At 41.0% G+C, this 23473-nt stretch overlaps 1 protein-coding gene and 1 long non-coding RNA gene across 6 annotated transcripts; one reads left to right on the forward strand and one right to left on the reverse strand.

Annotated features, from left to right (window-relative positions):
* Positions 1-928: 928 nt before the first annotated feature.
* On the reverse strand, positions 929-18574 carry Pka-R1 (protein kinase, cAMP-dependent, regulatory subunit type 1). Of its 5 annotated transcripts, none has more exons than XM_022846393.2 (6): positions 18236-18574; positions 11396-11560; positions 6515-6715; positions 5431-5637; positions 4669-4885; positions 929-3092 (listed from the first exon to the last, which is right to left on the reverse strand). In XM_022846393.2, exons 1-6 carry the CDS (start codon positions 18404-18406, stop codon positions 2908-2910), a joined length of 1146 nt encoding a protein of 381 aa, XP_022702128.1. In that variant the 5' UTR covers positions 18407-18574; the 3' UTR covers positions 929-2907. The 5 variants fall into 5 exon arrangements, with proteins under 5 accessions (XP_022702128.1, XP_022702131.1, XP_022702132.1 ...); XM_022846396.2 differs by lacking the exon at positions 18236-18574 and adding an exon at positions 17146-17323; XM_022846397.2 differs by lacking the exon at positions 18236-18574 and adding an exon at positions 14841-15476.
* A 1147-nt stretch (positions 18575-19721) lies between these two features.
* Positions 19722-21167, forward strand: LOC147752483 (uncharacterized). The gene is made up of 2 exons (XR_015313965.1): positions 19722-19810; positions 19993-21167. It is a non-coding gene; the product is annotated as an uncharacterized LOC147752483 (long non-coding RNA).
* Positions 21168-23473: the final 2306 nt, after the last annotated feature.

Below are 23473 nucleotides of genomic sequence, written 5' to 3' on the forward strand. Positions count from 1 at the left end.
CTGCGAAGTATTAAATCCATGATTACCTTAATGAACCCCTCAAAATGAACTTTAATATTTAGTTTGTTGTTGTTGGACCAGTCCCATTATTTGAAACTACAGTAGATATATTTATGCAAACAGTCTAGAATATTTCATTAAGAGGTTGCGCATGTAACTGCTTGTTTATGAAGCGGCCACAGCATGCCCATACACTGACGATATAAACGATTATACTTTTTAGATGGATAATTCACTAAAAGTTAAAAAATAGAAAATAGAAAAGCTTTTGCTGCAAATAATCGATTTAAATTAACAAAAACAATAAGTAAACAATAGTGAATATAATTCATGAACCCGCTGGCTAGCAGCTTATCCATTCATATATGAGTGATAATATTGTTGGTCATGATTGACTAAGTTATTCTGTTACTGAATGAACCGTCGCTTTCACCGCAATAGCAGCAGCGTTTGAAAAATACTAGTAATCATACAAGAGAAAGGTGATAAAGAGAAGCTGAAGGAAGACTAAAAGGGCGCATACTGCATTGCAGTGGGTGGTTTTGTCGTATTGGTATGTCCTGGTGTATTTACGAGACTCGACTACGTCTTGCGGGTTTAATACCATAGTAATCGAGTTTTCTTACCGATTTACAAAACAAAGGTGGACTTTCTCTGATAATGATGGAAAACATGGGATGTTAGGGAGGTCTTTCCCGTACTGAAGCCATTCTAGTAGATAGTATTCAACGGGCATGTTTGATTTGGTAGAATGTTTGCGGATAACTTTTGCCATCAGTACGATGAAGTTATTTATTCAGACATACTTATGTAAATCTTACGTATGATACGCAGGCAGAAAGGCTTGTTTCTCAACAGCTTGTAGTATCAGTTATTTCATGGTCAGAAATTGGTGAAATGGTATTCAAAATAAATTAAGACGAGACAATTCAATAAAAGGGGCGCAAAGATTTATTGGTTTCTTAACCTTTCATCTCTGGTAATAGATCGTCAGATTTTGTGGACATTTTCTAAGAACCCCACAGGTTATGTGTAAAAAAATTCCTTATTTTAGGTAGATCGGCAAGTATTTACCGGACAAAACATCATACATGCTAACCTTATACAACCCATCTACCCCTAACTATATATAAAGGACACTAATTCAATTGCCAATTATTATCTCCGCCATATGATTACTTTGTTCTGCTTGTGTATTAGTCCTTCTAGGCAGCCTGGTGCCTTGGTAATTAAATAGAAAAAGAGTAGTCACAATAAACAATACACCACCGCCTGCGTCAAAACGACAATAACTTTGTGTGACATTGTAATGTTTTAATATCCATCGAATTGTTCCACAGATATGCTGCGCTTACGTCTTGATCATCTGATCCAATCGGTGTTTTTGTAAGTGTATTATTGTTACCATCATTATTAATATTGTTATGTGTGTTACTATTAAATACTATACTTCTCTGGCAAATGACAGTAACCCCCGGGTGAGAACCGACAGAACCCGGTGCGCGCAGGAGTAATTTCGACGAGCCTTTCTTGAACCCACTAGGTATCCCGCAACGCTGCTAATCGACCCCTAAGCTTTCGTTGCGACTAAGCGAGCAGATAGCCAGTCCATTTTCATCATTATTAATCATTTATTCATTCATTCATTGTATGCTGGGCACGCAACTACACCACGCATGGTTGAACAGGAGCAACAACAGAAACCTTATCCTTATCATGAACTTTATCTTCATGATGCACGCAGCACAAACACGTAAGCATAATCATTTGTCCATGATTTTGCCGCGGTGGCTTGGTATGCATCATTAGCTCGATCATGGTGTTATTGTTGTTATTGTTATTATTTTGATTTTTACTAATGTTATTGTTATTATTATTTGTTGTTGGTGCCACTGTTGTTGTTGTCACTTTCACTTTCACATTTTATAGTTGTAATTTATAATGCTGCTGCTTAATTGTCGTTTCCACAACGTTACGCAAGATGGCTGGCCAATGTTTCGCTCATCACTTTTTTCCGCCTTTTCTCGATGTAATCGTTGTAGACTTTGTTTTGCCGGAACTAGACGCATGAATTAATTTTTCATCATTGTACTGTTGTACGTGTCGCAAAATGGTTCCTTTTTATCTCCCCCTTCCCTCTTATCCTGATTTGATGTTGGCCTAGATGACCGCTGAAATATCAGAGGCGACGTTACTGTCTATAATATATATATATATATATTTAACTGGTTAGCATCAACACCCGTGTCTGTCTAGTCGAGCTACCTTTTTGTGTGGTCGGATGATTGACCGGTGAAGATCCAGAATAAAATAAAGGAGAAACAGGCTGATTACCAACTATTACTTCTAGAGGTGACTCAATTCATGGAGAGCTGGTTAAGTATTGTATTTATTACTGTCTCTACAATGTTGTAATTTCGGAGTCATTTTTTTGTTATGAAAGGTAAATTCTGTAGAATTCTTATTTTTGTCTTTATTATTATTTTTATTTAAACTGAAGGGGCCTGTGCGTAGTACCGGCTTGCGTGTAATTGTGCCTGATGTTATCAACATGGTCAATCTGCCCGTCCTCTTAGGGCGTGTCGGCCCTAATGGCCTACGTGTGAAAGTCCCATAAGCAATGCACTATTCGACTGCAACTACCTATCAATCCTTCGTATACACGCACATACATAATATTATCATTACGAATCGACTCATTGATCTATGTATAGATAAATACAGATACACCGTAGAGTGGGATATTATTCACAATTATTATCACTATTATTTTTAACATAATGTGTTTATTATGCGCACGTTCAATAGGATTTTTCAGGTTTCTTTTTGTTTGTTTCGTTCCCGTCTACCTGTTTGGTACTGGCTTTAGTTACTGTTGTTGGTGCCATTATTAAACATATATTGTTGTCATTCGATGCCATTCATTTTGGGTAGAATGGATGGTTCAATACAACCGATACTGTTGTTGTTGTTTAACATTTTGCCTGCTTGGTAGCTAGAGTTGATGCTGGTGGGATGGCGCCTGGTCGGGTCGATAGGGGTCTTTTGGTTCGCTGACTGATGGCAGTTGGTCGATAAGGATCTGGAGTGACCTAGACAGACAGAGATATGAGCGAGTTGTAGTGGGTCATGTTCCTCTTGAGGATCTCTCCACAAGGGCCCAAAACACGTTCAAATCGAGACCTATCCAACTTAACGCATTTTAGAGGACCTCTAGCTACAACTGTGGCCGCCCGCGGCCGATCCAGGAGAAGTGCAATTTCACCTAGAATTTTGAGTAAAAGCCATACAATTACATTTATTCGTATACAGGCAAGTGGTACAAGGAGGGTTAAATTTTAACTGGTAATTAAAAAACCTTCAAACAATTAGATTTGTACCTATATAGGAAGGTGAATCTGTAAGTGACATCAAAGTATGCAACTATTTTGTTATTTCGGACAAATTTGTTCCAAAAATACGACAAAGAATAATTGATTGAAACCTGTTTGTTCCCAATGTTTTATAAATAAAACGTTGGGAACGATATCGCTGAAAAAGTGTACCGGAGTGTTCGTTTTTTTTGCCCAAGACAACGACTCTAGCATTAATTTAACGTGGTTCAATAACTTCATTCACCAAGGTACAGACACAAGATGTAGCTCAGATTATATAGATTAACTTGTATATGACGAAAGTAAATCACTGCATACGTAGGGTGAACATTACTCACAATGTGAATAGTTATTCAGCGATTGCGGAACCTTGGGCAAACAGGCAAAGAGTAGAATCATTCCAAGTTTTGACGGTGGAAGACGAAAAATTTGTGGCCAGGGACGTTATTATAAATCGATAGGTTAGTGCCCTACGGATGGCTGAATCCAAGTAAGAATAAGAAATGAAATACATATTCTACAAACGATAGCACAAAATGGCCTAGCTATCCGCGCAAATGTTTAAGGTTCAGAATTCCGCACAAAAACAAGCGTTAAAACTTTCGTTTGTAGCCATACGTTGACCTTCTTCCAAAAATTAAAGGTGAACGTGCAATGACAGTTTGCCCGATAAGTGCGAAAGACATGTGCGTCGCTTCTTGATAACATTTCACCTATTCGCATAACACTTACACCTCGATTCCTGATAGCTCGCATAACCACAAACGTTTCGTCGCAAACCACAAACCTTGCGCCTGTTCTTTTGTTAGTTTGTTGGAAGTTTTCTTATCTAAACTGCAAACCAACTAGTTACATTTGGAAAGTACATTACGGCAATAATCTATCTCATTCATCATACGGCACCAAAATTAAATTGCCAAAATATTTGTTACACTCTTCACCTTTTTCCCTACCACTCGGATTTACTATACTGAGCGGAACTAGCCAACGCAAGAATTAGCTTACCTATTTATTATGAAACAACTCTGCATATGCATTATATAAAATGGGAGTATTGCGCCATGCTAAGTTGATGTAGGAACCGTCATCTTTGTCGATGAAAGAGTATTTTTAAGCATCGATTGTATAATGAGCACTTACTTAGCGAATGCGCTTTTCATGTTCAATTGCATTATTCAGACCAACTTGTCTGAGATAATAAAAAGTCATAGCCAAATACTTTTAAAAATTATTGTATTTATAATTATTATTCATTGTTTATTTTCGCAAGTGCGCTTATTCGTGCAATACTAACCAAAGTAGTCGGACTTCCCAAGTTGTCCAACCTCCTCTTGCGGTTCTCCAGGTGCTCTTCTCTGCAGGACCTTAGCGTGTCCTTCCTCAATTATGAAGAAATCATCACCGGCTTGACCCTGCTCAACAATAACATCGCCATCTTGGAACTGGACGGGCTCTAATGCGTCGGCGACTGTAAGACGCTCCCATTTGTCCAGCGACTCCAAAATCGAAACCTAAAATATGCAGCACATTGACCATTTACTTTTAAAAATAAGCCTTTGGCTTTGCAACTACTGAAAAAAGTCGCGTTCTTCAGGTTAGTACATAACGTCAAAATGATCAATAACATATCTGAACAAAAGTTGCAAATAACTTGGCGGCTTCGATGTGAGAATCGCAGCAGTCGATAAAAGAAGCGCCATATTCTGCTGCAACCCGTATCACGCTACACAGCCAGTTTCAGTAAAACTTAAAAAATATAGAACAGATGCGTAGTAGCTATTTTCAGATTTTTTTTGTTGAGATTTTGGTTGATCCGTTAGCTATGGAATGAGCGCACATGTTTATTTCACACTAATATGAATTATACAATTTTTACGTAAATGTGTTTTACATGAAAAGAAATAAATTTTTTATTTTTAGTAAGTTTGTATGGTCCACCAACACTCACCATCAGGAGTAAGTTATATATTTATAAATAGTTAACACGTTTTTCTGCCACGTTGAATAATGTAAACACATGGAAACCTTTTTATTAGTGAGAGACGGCAATATTGACCTTTGAAAGAAACTCCTCGTACAGTTTTCTCTTTCGAATGGTAGAACCCATGAGAATACGTCGATAGGTGTCACGATCAATGGCCCATAACTTGACGTCGGTTTTCGCTTTCACCGTGGCAGCACGCGGAGTGCCGTAGATCAGCGCCAATTCACCGAAACTGCCTACGTCAACGATGGACGTCACCAATCGATTGTTCACGTAGATCTAAAGCATGTAAAAAAAGTGCCCGTAAATAAAGACGCGAATCAACCACAGGCGAGACTGGGGGAAAAACGAGACTGATTCGACTACTTTTGCTTACACATTGGTTAGTGTCACCACAGACGCCTATCATCATTAAGATAACCGAATGCCTATACTTGTACATGCAAACAAGAGCCCGTTCGCATTTCTTTTTATAATCTTACCAATTTATATCTACAAATCCTAATGCGTACTTCTCTCATAGAACATTTGTGAAGTGAACATCACACTAATAGGTCCGCTATGGCTTGTTAAGTTCAAGTGCGTCGATTTTGACGTCAATCTGGGAGTGACTACATGGTATAAAGCATGCGTAGATAAAAACAGTAGCACCAACAACAACGACAGTATCAGCAGCGCCTACGCACTAACACTGCCAGTTCAATGTTACGGAGTTAACACATCAATAATGACTGCAGTGCAGTTTTTGTATATTGGGCATCATCATGGAATAGACTGGTGCCTGGTAGCCCTTACAGTAGCGATTAGCAGCTCATACCGCCAATATGAGTTCATGACACAACTCACAACAGAAAATTCTTGCGGAACAATGAAACCAAGTAAAGTAACTATTCAAGATATGACCAAGCAAGTCATCTAAAAAATTATCAGACATGAACCAGTGACGGCTATTTTGTGCTGCAAAATCCGACATGCATTGAAAATTTAATAGAAGTTTTTATTATATTGTTAAATATGGTCGTTAATATAGGACAAAACAGCTTTCTTCATTGTAGAATAAAGAAAGCTGTTTTGTTCAACAACTGTATGATAACCAACGATAGCGAGCGAAGAATAAAATAAAGTGCTCTATTATGTTACAGATGTAGATACTTACGTCGACGGTTCCCGAATCAATAATATAGAAGTTGTCACCATCGTCTCCTTGTTGAATAATTGTTTCGCCAGCTTTTGCTTCAACGCCGAACATAGCGTCGAAGATATCTGACTTTTCCTTCTCATCTAGATGGCTGAATAGAACATTTTTCTCGATCGCCTTTGAAAGTGCCGCCATTGTTTTGTAGTCCTTTGGAACCACCTGTAAATAATAAATCGCATTAGGCACATCTCCATTCGTTATATGTCTACAAATAAATACAGGTTCTAATAATGATATAATCTTAATGCAGATCTTACATTTTCACAACGTAATTAATTGGAGTTAAAACTCCACAAATCAGCCATATAAGAAAAATCTTACGAAGAAACATCTGACTGAAATGCAGCGCAACAGCTTAACCCTTTTAAGCCTCACACGCTCGTAGTATGTCGGATGAAGATGTAATGTATTACGAAACAGCCAATTGAAAAGTTGAAAACGGTTTATGCAATCATAGTTTCTTTGACAATTTGTTCGGGTCCAGTAACTGCGTAGATCTTCATTGTAGTGGAAAGTTAGGCCTGTACCACAAGGAAAATCGAAATCAAGTTGAAAATATCTTTTATAAATTCATACTCTTCATAGATCTATTACAATTATTTGTCCAAGTTGACACCTAATACACGGCACACGTTCATCATTCCCCCTTCTAAACTCGAGCGCATTGTATTATCGTGGCCACCTGTTAAGTTTATAACAACCCTGATCGGATTTTCAGTCAGCTTTGAGTGTCTATGCACGGTATGTTACTGAAAATAACTATATGGAGCATAACACTACTAGGACAAACAGATTGTGCTTTGTGTGGGCACAGGTTAAATGATTTGCGCAATATTGTTTTAAAACTCCCGACTGTAAGTCTCACAAAGCTTCTCTGAAACCTTAAGACCTCTGGAAGCAAATAAATAAAATAATAGATCTTCTGTTCGCAACTGTTTTTTTTTAAGCCCTATTGTGATATTCGTTTGTAATATCCAAGAATCATCTGCTTGTCATGGACCTTGGAATCTTCAGCGGGGTCCGAGAGGACTGAACTGATTTGGCTTTTCCGTTTTTCTTCCAAGTCTGGGCAAACAGCTGTCAAAGTTTGGTCTTGTTTTGTTGTAAGCTTTAAAATTTGGAGGCGAAAAACAATTTTCTTGAAAATGTCTCCTTTTAGCTATGTATCCTACCGTGTCCGTAAAATACATGTTTACAGCAAATGTAAAACCTGCACATGTGATGTTCTTCAAACTATAAAATAGAACAGAAAGGGCCCCTAAGGAAAACACCGTTTTTTGCGGTAGCGGATTGTACTTTACCTGCGTTTCTCATAGAGTTTTCTATTGTCAAAACAAGACTTGCAAACAATTAAAGCTACTCAGTAAAGAGGCTACACGTTTTACTACATTATGAGCACACCATGAGAGCACCTGTCAAAAGAGTTGAATGTCCACTTTGTGGGCTTCGTTTCCTAGGCGAGAATAGTCCCATAGAGATCACGTTATTTATTATAGTACTGTTTAAGTACAATTTAGGTTCTATGGTAACGAGATAAATTAGATATGTACACAGCAGTGTTAAAGGCCGGCATAGGATTGAATCTACTCTTGTTCATATTCTACGGTTTTGTGAACTGAATGCCTTTTTTGTGTACCCCACCAAATAGACAACAACCTTCCATTTTGCAACCACTAAAGTAAAATTTTTAGCTCCTGGGCAAGTACAATTGTAAGATGAATAAAGTGCATTGTTAGCTGTATTACAAGCTTACGTATTATATGTATACCCGCACACGATTTGGCGAGAGCAAAAATTCACCTCCACGTAGTTCCTTTGCTTCAAAATGTTGATGTTATTTGGGAACTCATTCCAGAGCAAACTTACAGTAGTAATTACAAAATTTCCCAAGAAAACATAAATTCGCGCACGCTACTTCAAAGATTGTACAACTTGTAATTCCTACCAAAAAATAAATTTTCCACACTTCAACTGCGTAACCGTATAGCTTTGTGAATTCAATTATCCACAATTTTTTTTAACATTTAAGTTGGCCCTTGCTTAGCGATGATCAAATTTTCGATTTTGTGTTATTTTTGTTTGTTAATACACGTATAATAAAAAGAGCATTTACTTTTGTTAGTAGAAGTGTACCATGTTGTGGCGCATAATACATATATACATATCTCTGTATTTCCGAACGAGACAACAGGGAAGAAAGGCAGAAATTTTAATAACTGAAAGTTTCGTTTCGCAGTTACCTTTATTAGCATCGAGTGTAAACAAGGCATGCAGCCTATCGTACATCAACGAAACAAAGATCTTTCGGAATGGCGAGAATTGTGACAAAATCCATGGCAAACTTATCTTATAAACTTACAAACCTGTTTTATAAAATTTGTCCAAAGATTTGCAACAAGAGAAGTTAGATGCAACTACCAATCCGCATGGAAGCTGCAACCGCATCGGTTTTAGTTTCCCAAATAAACAACAACCCAACAAGCGACAGCCTTCCAAGAATAATATCAGCACCGTACGTTTTTGCGAGGTCGCTCAGAAACAAGTTTTTGAGAAGAAGCACCAAAATCTGAACTAGTTCTGACAAGAATTGTTTGCCATGCAGCCAACCCGGTTCGCAACAAATTTTACTATAGCCAGTTGGGCAAGTCCAACCAATGGTCGTGATCCAGCCGTAGCTTCGGTTATTCGACGGCGCGTCGACTAGCTACATCGACTTAGAGACTATAAGTCCTAATCGGCATACACAACGCATCATCCGTTGCGTTGTGCTCTGTTCATGTTCGCAATCGTTTTACTTGGATCTGCGATTTGCACACACAGCGATAATAGAAACGATCGATACCACTGTCTACCCAACAACAGAATAAATTGAAGTGCGGTGGCAATAGCTTAGGTTTACTAATACTACTAATTCTATTAATACCGCAGTTTCGATTGCTAAAGATGACAAAAATAGATCGAAGAACGCAAATTCAAACGTTCAACAGACAGAACTTTGAAAAAGCAATGCGCGTTACTCAATGAAGAATCCAACAACGCCACAGCTTAACAGAGCAGATGTAAGATCAACAAAAATACATAATAGTAGATACAGTATCGGTACAAACATTGAGAACTGTACCAACCTAAGCACCATCATCATACTGATGGCACCTACTTACACCATTGTACGTAACCGATTTGTGTACATGTTATAGCAAAATGAGTGCGCATTAAACACTGTGTCAAATCTACATACCTAAAATTGTACCTAGCATGGAGGAAATCGGATCCAGATCGAGGTGGTTCTATTTAAAATAACTGTTCAAAAATTAGGTTTGTCCCCTGCTCTATATATCGCTTAAACCACCATTTCGTGTGAAAGTTAATGCTTTTTGCAAATAGTTATATTGATGAGCGGTTTCAATATCAAACTGTGTTCCTCATAGTTATTTGCAGAGCCATTACAAGGACGAGAGTATATAACAGGCCGTGAACCGCTTTGGTTGTCTAACCTGTGTCCTATACGAACCATATTTGCAATATTTTTTTAATTTGTTATTACTATATCTTTTTTCCTTCTTCCTTTCCTTTTACCTTCAAACGCTTTGCACTTTAGGGAAACGCTATATTATTCAAAGTAGCCTTTCGTACCCTAAATGCAGGCAAAATAACGGTCTCATGTCATTTTAGTGTTTGTTCGTGTCAGTGCTCCGACCTCTGCAGCAACATAGCTGCTTTTGCTTTGTCGTCAGCTGACGCTTTCCGACGACACAAGTTTCAAGGTGAGAGCTAGCTCTTTTTAGTGCGTTAGTCAGGACTGGTAATATTCTGGCCTTCAGCGTCAGGACGTTGCTGCTGTTGCCTGCTGTGTTCTAATGCATAATGTAGTATGGAGGAGAGGAACGAAGGCAGGAACCGACCAACTAAAAAACGAATCAGCCACATACTACGCCGATTATTGCTACACAGCAACCAGGCGCCTAAGAGCAGTACCGGCGGCAGTAGCAAACGAGATGGTTTGCCAGCGACCTCTAAAGGGTTATTAACTGCGCCACCTCCCGGCTCGTCTACTAGACGCCGGAACAGCTAAACAGGTGAATGACGCGTCAAAATATTGCTAAATTATTTCCAAATGAGGTCACGCTATGCATTGATACGTTATAGAAGGCTACCGTTGAGATCCGAACTACCAAGTATATCCGGCTGCCATGGGCGCTTTTTGCTCTGACACCTTAAAAAGAAGATTATAGGAAATTGGTACGTTTCACAGTTATCCCCGTTTATTAGAAAACAGTATTTCAGTTTGCCATTCAATCGGTTGCCTTACAAAGAGCTTTTTTTTTCGCAGAAAACGTTTTAAGGTATATTTATATACGGACGTTGTTTTGTATAAACACTAAAGCATTGTTAATTCTGTTTCATTTACCAAGGAGTGATTTTTTTTGCTTGAAGAGAGCGGTAAATTAGTGAAAAAGAAATGACAAATTAGAATCGGCTAGCTCCATAAGGAATAAGTCGAAAAGTAAGGTTGTTCTCATAAAACAGCATAATAAGTAGGTCGCCTGGGAAATGCTTAGAGAATGCACAGGTATTATACATGAGTATGCCTTCAGAACTTTGTTTTGTGGTTTATAGAATTTCTTTTCATAACATACGGCTTTTATTAATAAAAAGTTACTATAATTGCCTTTCGAAACCTTTCAGCAAATCTCAAGTGTGTAGACGTTGTAACTGGTTCACATAGTATACCTTAAACTCCTATTCGTCAGAACAAAAATTGATATAAAGTAAAATTAAGGTCAGTTGTCTTAGTCGAATATAATAATAGCGTTAATCTGATTAAGATATTTTTCTCACTTTTTTCACGTAATTTGTCGCATCTTCCTCTGAATAGGTTTCGGCAGAAACGGCGCCTCGACGACTCCTCGCTGGGGGTTGTGGCAAAGGTGAAAGAGCCTCTTCTCCAGACTGGTCCCCCGACCCAGACGTGGTCAGGCAACCCTTGCTTTTCATCGCAGTTTCCTAAATCAGAAGCGGAACGAAAGGACGATAACAACAGCAAAAAAAACAGTTTAATACGTTAAATACCATTCTGGTACACATCGTTACCTGCACAAAAAATAATAACTTAGATAATTTACACGTCCTGGAGTGGCGCTTGGTTTTCTTCTGATTGATAAGCAAATATGGTGGAATTATGATTAAAGTATTGCCATCAGTCGTTTCAGCCACTGCCATAAGCACTCATATACCATGTGGATAGACGGCGGTCACTTCTGTATTGACGTACATCTTGTCGAACGAGCTGGGCCAAACGAGCCCTTTGACTATCATCACCTCCATCAGCTACCGCCATGACCATTGCTTCTGCTGCTACTATAACCTGCAAACTGATGCGCCCTACGTCATTGCTGCTTCAGCTAGAGTGAGCGCCGAGTGGCTGACGTCGGGCATCATTGTTACCGCACCATGCTTCCGTCGTCGGCACAGCCGACGCTTGTGCATTAAAAGCAGCACTGCTTTTACTGTTGCAGTGCCTGCCGGCAGTCGACGCCCGTTAGCAGTCAGCCACACACTGGAAATGTACAGATGAACGGGTGGCCTGCAGGGAAACAGGCAGGAACGGTACCTTAACCCGGCCATTCGAAATGACAGAACACCACTGCGCAGGTATCAGTGTGAAGAGACGACAGGTACGCGGATAGATACAGAGGAAGATTTCAGGTACACTGGGTGAGTATGAGGTCACGTCCGACCAGCGAAAGAGATGCCCAAATAACTTAGTCCGATGCCAAAGGTCTACCGCCGTTTGCCATCAACGACAGCATGATAAAGCAGCTTGCCTTCGAAACACTCGTTGCCATGATGCAGAATGTTCTGTTTAAGCTTCTGCGTCTATTCGAATGAATGTGGATCTGGCCAGTGGGGGAGAGACAAGTACTGCGCTCAATTCATTAGTTACGTGCCTGCTCATTCGTCGTCCGTTTAAAAAGGAAGAAAGCCAGGTATCAGACAGGCAGCGAATTATTAATGCTATTATACATATTCTACACGCATTCAGACCACCTGCAGCCACTGCTATTCCGCTTAGAGTAGCAGTAGCGCTGCACAGCATCTGCCTGCATTGTTTGTGTCACAGTAGAACCCAAAATATTCAACCGAACGGGGTGCCGATTAAATCCAAATTTAGATTGAATGCTTCTAGATTCACTTGGTAATGACTGAGTGAACAACGGCACCAGTCAGATCGGTCGGTGAACGCCTGCTCACTCACTGCCGTACCGTCGGACTCACCATTATTACATTGCTACTATGCTGTAAAACGAAAAGAGTACAGCCAGCTTATTGGGTATCTCATTGACGTGACTTTGGAGCATTCAAAAAGGCGCATCGTGTACCTTGCTCTATTAGTGGATTTCCCAGTGCAGAGGGTCAAAGACAGCCTTATTTGCTCATATATTTATACGAGGCTCCGAGTGGCTTAACATACGACTAATAGGCAGAATTACTGTGAGTCCACTTTCAAAGACAGGCGATTAATCAAGAAAGCTGTGCAGTAGCCTTTTGAATGACATACGCTGCAAGTGCAGCCGCTGCATTTAGGTTGGTTGTCAAAACAACACAAGTGACTGCTAAACAGACAGAAACCTTACGAAGGGACGAAAAGGCTTCATGACAAGACGACGTAGCAAAGATTAAAAGTAACAATAGTTGATAACGTCTTTCCATATACTGTTGACAGGTGCATAAGATGTTGCCCTCCGAAGCAGTGAACTAGGTATTCGTACATTCTATATCTATTTATGGTCAAGGCTATTGTACTTGGGCAACGACCATGTGCTCAAATAAGGCCCCTTCAAGATTTTACTTGGCATTGAAATTCTGAGCACTCAGGATTTCTAAGGTAGAAGTGTAACACAAAATATAATCGTCCTGATCTTTTTTCGATTCTGATTATGAAAGGAAGCTCCTGATCGTCGTACCCAAAAATCGATCAAAAAAAGGGTCGGCAGTTAGTCACTGGCCTAAGCGTGCGTCTCACGGGTTCTAAAAAGGAAAAGCAAAAGTCGATCTAAAATTGAGTCATGGATGCAACTACTTGATTGCAGTATATTAGCTCGTTCGAATCAATGAAGAAAATTCGACCGGAACAGGCTCCTGTTCGAAATAAGTAAGCTTCTTGTTATCAACAGCGGATATCCTCACTCTGGCGTGAACAGCACCATCACCTGCTGCCACTAATGCTATCGTGACCTGATCCGATACTACCTAGCGAATCACCTATGCTCAATTCACGTGGTCGTGTAAATAAAGTCTTTTGTATTTTATATAAATGTGTTCGTCTTGAAATTCGAAATATGTTTTCTGCCTTATCGTATACAAACGTGCAGAGATTGTTAAGCCCAGCGGGTGGTAAACATAGTAACATCGTGAACTGTAAGCGTCATTGAGAGCATGTAACCATTTTCCAGTTACAGTTGTTGCAGCTGCCGTTGGTGCTATGAATCGCGACTTGTTGCAGTAAAAGGAGTCGCAGTGTTCCTCAAGATATCCGGATGAAAAATCTCTCGCCCGCGGTCCAAAATAACGTCGTCGGGCCGACTTTGTTTGTGCTACTGCACGCGCCGAGGTCTCGGTATACAAACGCGACAAAACAGGAGGTAGCACAACAAGCGGAATGTCACTAATTGGGACAGACTGGAAGTGACGGCGAGATAATCTGGCTTGCAGTGATCGCGGAATTGGAGACGATCTATTGTATAAGTTGGAACGAACATTTGTTTAACACACGATGATTGTAAGTAGAATAACAAATATGTGACGTCACACACACAACATTCACACGCTGCGAACCATCACACTATGTTGAATAATTGAGCAACACAGCAACCAATCAAGAAACTACTTCGAATTGTATGTACGTGTAGCGCGTGGACGACAAGGCATCAAGTTGAGAGCTTAGCGCATCGATAATCCGACATGAAACGCACTGTGATATCGACTATAGCTGGGATTACCAAAGACACCATAACCAGATGAAATGAATTCGCTTTTCGCTAACAGGTCATTGCCGCGCACTGTCTATTCTAATTATTTCAATGGTCAGGTACGAAGATAACTTTGACATCACGAAAATGACAAGCCGGTCACTGCCGATTCAGATATTTAGTGAAACGCATTAGTGCTGCACCGGGACTGGACCGATCAGATTTGGTTAAGCTAGCTCAAGAATGGTGATCGTAATTTGTTTCATAGTGGTGTTATAATGTTACGTATAACACACAGTCAGTCAATAACGTACAGCCATCACGTCCTCGTTGTTGTTGTTATCGTCGTCCGATTTTATTGGCGTGAATTCTTCCTTTCTTCTTGATTTCTTTTTATCCTTTCTGGCGCTGTGTGATGCAGAGTTCCGATACGTGATTGCTGACCCCGTTTACGCAGTTGTAATCTGACTGTTACACATTAATGACATCGATAAATATATCATTATTACTAGTTCGTGGCTTATCGTAGTTGATTAGCTGATTTCACAGTTTTGTTTTCTGTTTGAACGTTATGACTTTTTTTTGTTTGTTTACTGGTCGCAGTTCAGTTTCGTGGTCTACGTCGGCTGTTGCGGGTGCTACTGCTGATTCTAATGCAGTGCGTTTTCGGCCGGTTGTAGGCCCAGGTTGGCACTCAGTACTTAGCTCTCGTTGGTTGTTGTCTTTGGACATAGACAGAGGACCGATCGGGAACGTCGGGCCACAGCCGTGACACAGGCCGGAAAGGGTGCCGTAAAGGGCTGCAAGGGCTAGATGTGTGGCAGCATAGTTGACTGCTGCTGCCGCAGACTATAGGGGTTGGTAGTTCTGCTAGGAGACAGATGAGATGCGGCGGAGAAGATGCTCTGTGCTTGCTGCGTTTGTCCGCAACGATTTTCGGTGGAGAGATGCCACAGCAGCGAACCCAAACCGAAATGCCAAACTACATTAATTCTTAGTTAAGAGGGCACGCCCGTCACCGTATACTGTTTGCTAGTCTTTCAGCCATTCAACCGTTAGAAGCTAGACGACGATCAATGACACTGTCGTGGCAGTGGCTTGGTGGCGGTTGTGCCACCGTTGTTGTTGCTGTTATCCCGACGCGCACCGCCCTGGTGGGTCACCAGTTGACCCAGCCATTGCTTGCGCTTAACAACGACGACAAGGGGACTGGCGGCCTAGTGACGGGCTGGTATAAACGCCAAATGGGCAAAAGCGATGGCAAAGTTGCTTTTTCGCGCCGGTGTACACACCAAGCAGATAGGAACACCAAGTTAAGGCTGGTTGACGTTCTTCGTCGAGCAAGGCGATGAAGGGCGACACAGAGGGGGAATCAGTAGCTTCTCGCTCTCTTCGGTGGATGCAGCATAGCATAGGTTACAGCTTGCTATGAGACTTAAGCTCTGTTGTTAAGAGAATCTCCCAGGCGTATCTTCTCTCGGGTTAATGGGTAGCCATGAGCTGAGCGTAAACTGAGAGAAGCACAAAGCCTGTACATGCGACAAAAATAATTTCCTCTAACACACATCACAGGGTGGCGCTCAGAGCTCCTCCCGGTCATCTCTGTAGCTAACGGCCAATCAGCCTACTAGCAACGAGCACCTAACCTCCCAGCAGCTGCTGAGGCACAGATCAGAGCAGACTCCCCCAATAATGTTTTTTTGTAATTGTAGTAGTGGTACACAATTATTCATGGAATGACAAACACGACTCGGAAGTCTTGTACGCAAGTACATTCCATACTCAACGCAATGTGCTAAATGATCACAATATCTCGCAAAACCACGATCGGCGAGAATCATCAACTGTTCATTTTTCTTCTTGATAGCATTGCCGCTAAACTGCATCGGCGACAATAACAGCCAAAACACGAATACACTTTCGATTTATAACCATAGTACAATACATAGGTGGTCAAAGTAACAACATGGAAATAATTACTATCCACAAGTTTGATACTGAGTAGTGAAAGCTAAGGTTCCGCACAGTGCATTGTTTCCAATCCATATCCTCCTCCCCAGTTGCTATTTGTTTATTGCTGTTATGTACATTAGAGCTTACGTTGAAAGCTCTGATAGGTACTGATAAAGGCAGACGTGGGCCGATGGCTAGTATGTAAGATGAAATAGCGAACATAGTATGCATATATAAGCAATCAGAATCGGTTGAGGTAACTGGTGGTCGATGGTGCTGCTTTTGATGATGATGACGGTAGACGTGCTCGTGCTACCTTCATACGCTGCTGGTTGCCTAATCGTTGTTGTATAATGAGTGTCGTTTCACTGGCATCACTACATCGATTCAGTGCTGTGTGTGATGTGCTTGTGGCAGATGTGGTGGATAATCGGCGCTCAGAACTGCGACGAGAGCGTCAACGGCGGTGACGAAGTCTTCACGATCCTTAACTAGCGTTAATACGTGTAATATAAGTATCTATTTCTTTGAATATTTGTAGGTGTGAGTCTATTCACTGGTATCGGTCATCATATCTAATTCTACTAGTATGATGTGGGTTTATTGTGCGTCGAATTAATTTCTTAAAAATCTTGGCGTTATCATCTTCATCGTAATGATACTCACGTGCAAGCACATCGCTGCGGATTGTTTCGTCCACCCGTCTGCATCCAATTCACTACTCGAGTTTATTCACTTTAATTGGGTCTCACTGGCTGCTGTTAGCAGCTTCCAATCGTGTATGGCTGCTGCTCAGTCTTGCATGGCCGTCGGAGCTGGCAGGAGCAGTGGGGCCGCCATTTTGGAGCTGCTTTGTAGGTCAGAGCGGAACCACACAACGGGCGAGGGAAAAAGGCCCCCCTCACTCATTACAACAGCTTGTTTCCAATAAGCGGACTAGTGGCGCTCGCTGCCGCATAGACACTGACACTAGCAGCATTAGTGTCGCCACTGTACGGCCAACCATTAAACAGCCACTGGAGGGCCCGTCCATCCGTTCGTTCGTTCATTCATTCATGCGTATGTACAACAGAGACGGATGCAGATAGTGCCACGCCGCGTTTCTGCTTTGGCGGCGATGGCGGCAGCGGCAGTGGCCGCTGTCGACGATATCAATGTATAACACTCAACAAGCTCGAGAACCCGGTTGGAAACGGTTGCCTTAACGTAAGCCTTAATGACTACCGGCGACATTCTGAAGAAGTCGCGCACCCCTCCTACACATTCAGCATTACGCTGTTATTCATTCATCTGTTGCATTTACTTCCTGCTGCCGTCGTTGCTAGCTCCGCCGCCACGGCCGCCATAACGGCTATTGTTCCTAGTGCAGGCACCAACCAACAGGTATAACCAAATAATGGCAACAGCAGCCGATAAGGCAAAGCATTGCATGCGGACCATATCTGCTGGCATTGACGGCTTATTCTAATGATATTACAGCAATTAATGCTATTAAATAATAAGGATGGACGGGATCTGCCTTACCTTTTTGATATAGAAAACAATGAGCAATTTATTCAACTTTGCTATTAAACCTACTTTTGCAAATAAACACTTTCATCTCGACCAGTATTTTTATTGGGAAGTATATTGGAGAACAGACGCTATTTAACAAAATGCAGATTAGTGCTACTAGACACGTATAAGTGAATTTTCAAAGATGCGTTTAGTACAGGAAGCCTCGGCTCCACTTGATGGTATATTGACGTATACGTACCTTATCCAGCTTGGCGAAGTAGTCTCTGAGGAAGACCACAGGGTTACTGGGTCTTTGCACGCACAGCTGTACGATGCACTCTTTGAGCAAGCGTTGTATTTCGTGCTTCTCACAGTACGCCTCGCATGCACGAATCGTGTCTTCGTCAGAACCCTGACCGGCCATCTTCATGTTTCTTCCGGCTAACGCTAACTTCGGCGGCAACCTTTAGCTCTACACAATCCTCAGTTTGCACTACAAGCATCACAGACCCAAAAAGGACATGTCACAAATGCACTACTGCTGTTTAGCAGTTCGCTGCTGAAATACTGCTTATCCGCTCGCTCGCTTGTCCGCCCGCCCGCTTGTCAACATTACCAAACTGGGCGACCACCGCTCAACGTTCGTTCGCTCCACGATGTGACTCCGCTCTACTCCTCTCTGCTTACTCGACGACAATGACGACGAGTAGAGGTACGAGCATTACACGCCGGCAGCAGCAGCGACAAAAACGAGGAAATGCTCACTATGCTCACACTTCCACAGTCGCTTTTTACAAACGGTTGGCACAGCCACCGTCCGTGTGGAACGATGACGACGACGACAGCAGAGGCTATGTGACTGTGGCAGTTTATCAATGCACGATTGTAACTGCGATGGCTGGCGCCCTCACAATAGACACTGCTACGGCAGTAGCCCCAGATTTAGCGGTAGTATCAGAGGCTGCTAGGGCTGCCGATAGTGTTTCGAGAGAAGAGTGTTTCAACAGACGAACAAATAGACTAACACAATGAGACGCGAAAGGATAACTGTCACAACCACGGTTCCAGGCTGCCACCGCGTCAAACGCAACTCAGGTGTTCCCTACTTAGTCAGCTAACCCTGTTCGGTGTTCCTCAGACACTTTGTTAAGCGTGTCCGGGCGCTCGACGCTAGAGGTCTCTACAACGACGTAAATGTCGAGGCGTTTGCTTACTAGTTGTTGATATTGTTGCAATCGTCAATAGAATAAAGCAGTTGATGAATATCGCCGTTTCTGCTCAAGTGGCTTCACACACGTATGACACGCAATTACCAGTCACACGCACACACAGATCGAATTAGCCCGTCACTCTTTGTCGTTCCTTTTTTTGTCAACTCGTTACTGCTGTCTCCAGCAAATATGGAACGCGTGTGCTCAGCTGTTAACCGCACACAGGACAGTTGGCTAGACACTGTTAGTTAGTTTTGGTATTGCTCAATTAGTCTGCAGACAGATTGATTAAAGCGTCAAAACAGGCATAAATGCGACCGAACAATGCTATCCTGCGCTTGTATTCCTGTTCCTTGTTATTGGGGTACGGAATACACCACATCGCTTTAACCACGTCTATCTTTAACCGCAGGACAACTGCTTGTCTGCCTTCCTCCTTTTGCTCTGTTGCCCAGTTGCTACTTGCAGGTGCAGAAACAGCAGTCGCGGCCGTCGGCCATCCTTTGGACACGGTTCTTTCGTTCGTTCGCTCGCCCGCTCGACCGCGCACTCGAACACGGAGGCGCGCGCACACACACATTCTTCCCACCCAGCGAAACAGGCACTGGCTCGTTAGTGGCTCGGTTAGTCGGTCCCTCAGCTTGAGTCTTTGCCTTTGGAATTTGTGTGTATATCCGCCTTGTGTAGTTGGGAGAGTCTGTGTGCTTTTTATATGTGTCATATATGGGCATTTGGTTCTCCCTAAATATCTATTTATCATTCATCCGTTTTTGTTGTGTGTCTATGTGTTTGCGGATGTGCCAAGTGTACGTATCTGCGCCTGCATACTTGTCTGTGTGTATGTGTGTAAGCAGTGGATGTTGGCGTGTGAATGTATGGCTTATCAACTTTATAACGTGCGAGGAGGAAGAAAGTCAGCAAGCAGCGAACTCCGTAGCAGGTATATGTAGATTAACGAAGAGCCAAAGGCAAACCAGCACGTCGGTAGGATAGCCTGCTGCACGCATTTCCTGTGGTCTGTGAGGTCGCGCAAAGGGGAAGGAAACCACGCATGCGTCAGAAGACGACAGCCTTGTCCGCTGCTGCCGCTGTCGCCGTCACTGCCTTTACCATCATGTTCAGGAGTCGACCCCTCACTCCTCCTGCTTAGTTCAAACACGACGTATCCTACAGTCCCCAGGGTCGCCTCGGCAGATGCGCTCGGCTGCGCGGCTTATAAAGTGCACCATCGCCGCTACCTATGGCGCAGCGGTTATCGCCGGAAAGCACGAGTACGGACCCTTCGCCAACACGCGCAGAAAACTCGACCATTTCCTAATTCGTACCTAATTCACCTTACTTTTTTCGCACTGTCCTTAAACCTAGACCCCCTTCCCGCGTCTCTGGCAACAAGCAAGCAACTCTTTAGCCAACGATGGCCCATCGCCATCTTATGGTTGTGGGCCAACACTAGATATTATTGGCCAGCTACCCCAAGCCACAGCCCATTCAGAGTCTAACTTGCCGTTTAGTCTACCACTACAACCACAAGCCTGTCAACCTAATCTTCATTTTAGACTAAAGCAAATCGAGGTTGAAGTTTAGTTTTTTCCCAGACTTTATAGAAGATATTAAGATAGAACAAAAACCGCGATGTTCAAATTTCGGTCCTATTTACCGGCTACGTCGTATGTACATATTACGTATATGCATTGTCAGGGGTGCAGTTTTTTTAAGTTTTAATTTTTATACTTGTTGAACTTATAGTAACGGCGATCGCTCTTTTTATTGTTTATATTATTTGCCTTGATCCCGATCAAATACTGACCATCGAACGACTACAGCGATTCTGTAGAGAGTAAGCTGTTTTAAAACAAACTTTATTTACAAAAAATACACTATATTTACACTTATATATATGCAACGACACATTATAATAAATTATTAAAAACGTCAAATATATAATAGAATGATAATAAAAAACACCTCTATAGAAATGAACTGCCAAGGCCCGTTCTTATTTAGTTGGAACTCAGTATGGATCAACCACGTATCGAATTCTTTCATCCAGTGCGTTTTTGTTGTACCACTTCAATGACAAGAGCTCCAAGAAACATCAATATAAACCACCGTCGGAGCCATTGAAGTATAAGAACAAGTTTGTTGTAAAAGTTATTCCATTACAGCGTCGTTTCCGTCTATATAGCCTGTGAATGCCCTCTCAATACTTGACTCAGATTTACTCGATACATTTAACAATAGTCAGCGACGGAAATGGGAAGAAAAAACTATTTGAAAAACAACTGGTTAGCGATCACTTTTTAATTTAGCCAACGATTTAATTAACGAGTAATAACTATAATCCTTTAATTTAACCCATAGAAACCCATTATACTATTTTATATATATATATATATATATAAAACAGTATAATGGATTTCTATATATATATATATGCAGCGTATACTATTAATCAGGAGCTATCGAGGGATTAATTTCTGTGTAAATAAAAACCGCTTCTCTATAGTACATCCTTGCCGAGAAAGTATATTTTAAAATTTCTGAGGCTTAGAGTTCTTAATTAGCTCTGAACAACCTAATGTTATGCAATAGGCTTGAGATTTTAGCGATTTGATGATTACTTTGAGGCGTCAGGAGAGTCCAACAGTGAAGCAGTAGGGTTGACTGACTCTGGAAAATAACACAAAAAGACAACATTTTTTTTTAACTAATTTCTACTATGTATCTATAACAGATCAAAGAATACTTTTTCTTTGTTTTGTATTATTTGATACTGTAGTATAAATAAATTAATGTACAGTCCCGTTTATTCCAAAGATAGAAACGACAACATGATAGCCATTTTTTTTTCAATGAGACTAAAGTAAGCTAACTACTATGGGACAAAGACACTCATTTCGACAAAAAGAAATTCTTGTCTCCCACTTTTTCAACATCGAGCTTTCGCTTAGACATAAGGTGCAAAATTCGAAGATGATTATAAACGAAGTATCCTCAGCTAAGTTTACAAGTTCAATGTGACTCCCTTCCACATTTTTTGGAGCAACATGTTAACAGAATTTTGTGTGAGTAAGAAGGAGTCAAATCTCTCCGAACAAACAGATTTTATAGGTTTCAACTTAAAATGTTTGTTAAAATTAAACCTGACTTAGTTGTTATATTTATGAAATCCTGAGATAACATTTATTCAAGAGCGATCTTTAAACTTATACCTGAAATTCAGATATAAGGTAATCGCAGTATAAGTTTTTATTTTCTCTAAAACGGTCCAGTTTACATAAGGAGTTTGCAAGAACATTATTGAAAAACTCAGATCATATCTGTCTGTAATGTCAGACACCCGTACTAATTTCAACGTGTTTAATGAGAAGCAGCTAGACGTCTAGATAAATTTCTTCATTCATATTTTTTTCAAGTCTTATCCATTATGCGAAGAAAGCGTTTACTTTTTAAAGTTTTTAATGTATTTGTTGAGTTATTTCAGTTTTTCTGATACCAGTCTGATTTAACCAGCATCACTGAACGCTAGATTTAATAGCCAGAACTACAGTCGATATTTGGCATCATTTCGAAATGTATCTAATATTCTAGAAACTTTGAACGTAGTTGAAGCTATATTCGATAGTTCTTCCGATACTTCAAGTTCAATCGAAATTATGTAATATGTGTAGTATAACACATACTATGCAATTTGTCTCGACAACTAAGAGAATAAGTATAGGAACATGCATCAGTCTATTATTCACAAGTATCGTGTACTCCGTATCTTGAGAAGGTTATGTCATAATCGTTAAGGATGTTAATAATTACTTGAAAAAGTGAGATCACAAATTATGTAGATCACAAAGATCATAAAAAGCAACATTTTAAAAATACCCCAATTTGCCGCAATTAAAAGTGGTGGCGTGACTTTTCCGCTCTACGGTAAAGACCTTGCAAAATTCTAGAACTATTTATTTGCAAATATAACATTGGTTGTAGACTAAGTCAATTCAAATGTCATTTAGGGTTTAATAAGTAAATGTCTCAAGTTCCTAAGGTCGACACTGCTCTTAAACATTATTTCAGGCAGTTGGTTCCCAGCACAAAAAATATGTTTATTTCAAGCTTCCATTCAGTAAAAATTCTTATGACTCAGACGACTAGTTTAATCCTACGGACGCTATGTGTTCTGCATACGGTCAAAAAGTGTGTTATTTTTATTTCTCCAGACCTAATAGTCGTAGCGGAATGGTTGAATTACTAACAGGAATGATCGTGACATAATAATGCGGTTACTAGTCCAA

Source organism: Varroa jacobsoni, unplaced genomic scaffold (genome assembly GCF_002532875.2).
Source record: "Varroa jacobsoni isolate VJ856 unplaced genomic scaffold, vjacob_1.0 scaffold_1227, whole genome shotgun sequence".
Lineage (NCBI taxonomy): Eukaryota > Metazoa > Arthropoda > Arachnida > Mesostigmata > Varroidae > Varroa > Varroa jacobsoni.

Coding starts and splice junctions, on each gene's coding strand:
- Pka-R1 (XM_022846393.2), bottom strand. CDS start 18,406: ATGAAGATGGCCGGTCAGGGTTCTGACGAAGACACGATTCGTGCATGC. Junction 6,716..11,395: donor CGACAAATTACGTGAAAAAA/GTGAGAAAAATA, acceptor TATTATTTACAG/GTGGTTCCAAAGGACTACAA. Junction 4,886..5,430: donor ACGAGGAGTTTCTTTCAAAG/GTCAATATTGCC, acceptor TGCATATTTTAG/GTTTCGATTTTGGAGTCGCT.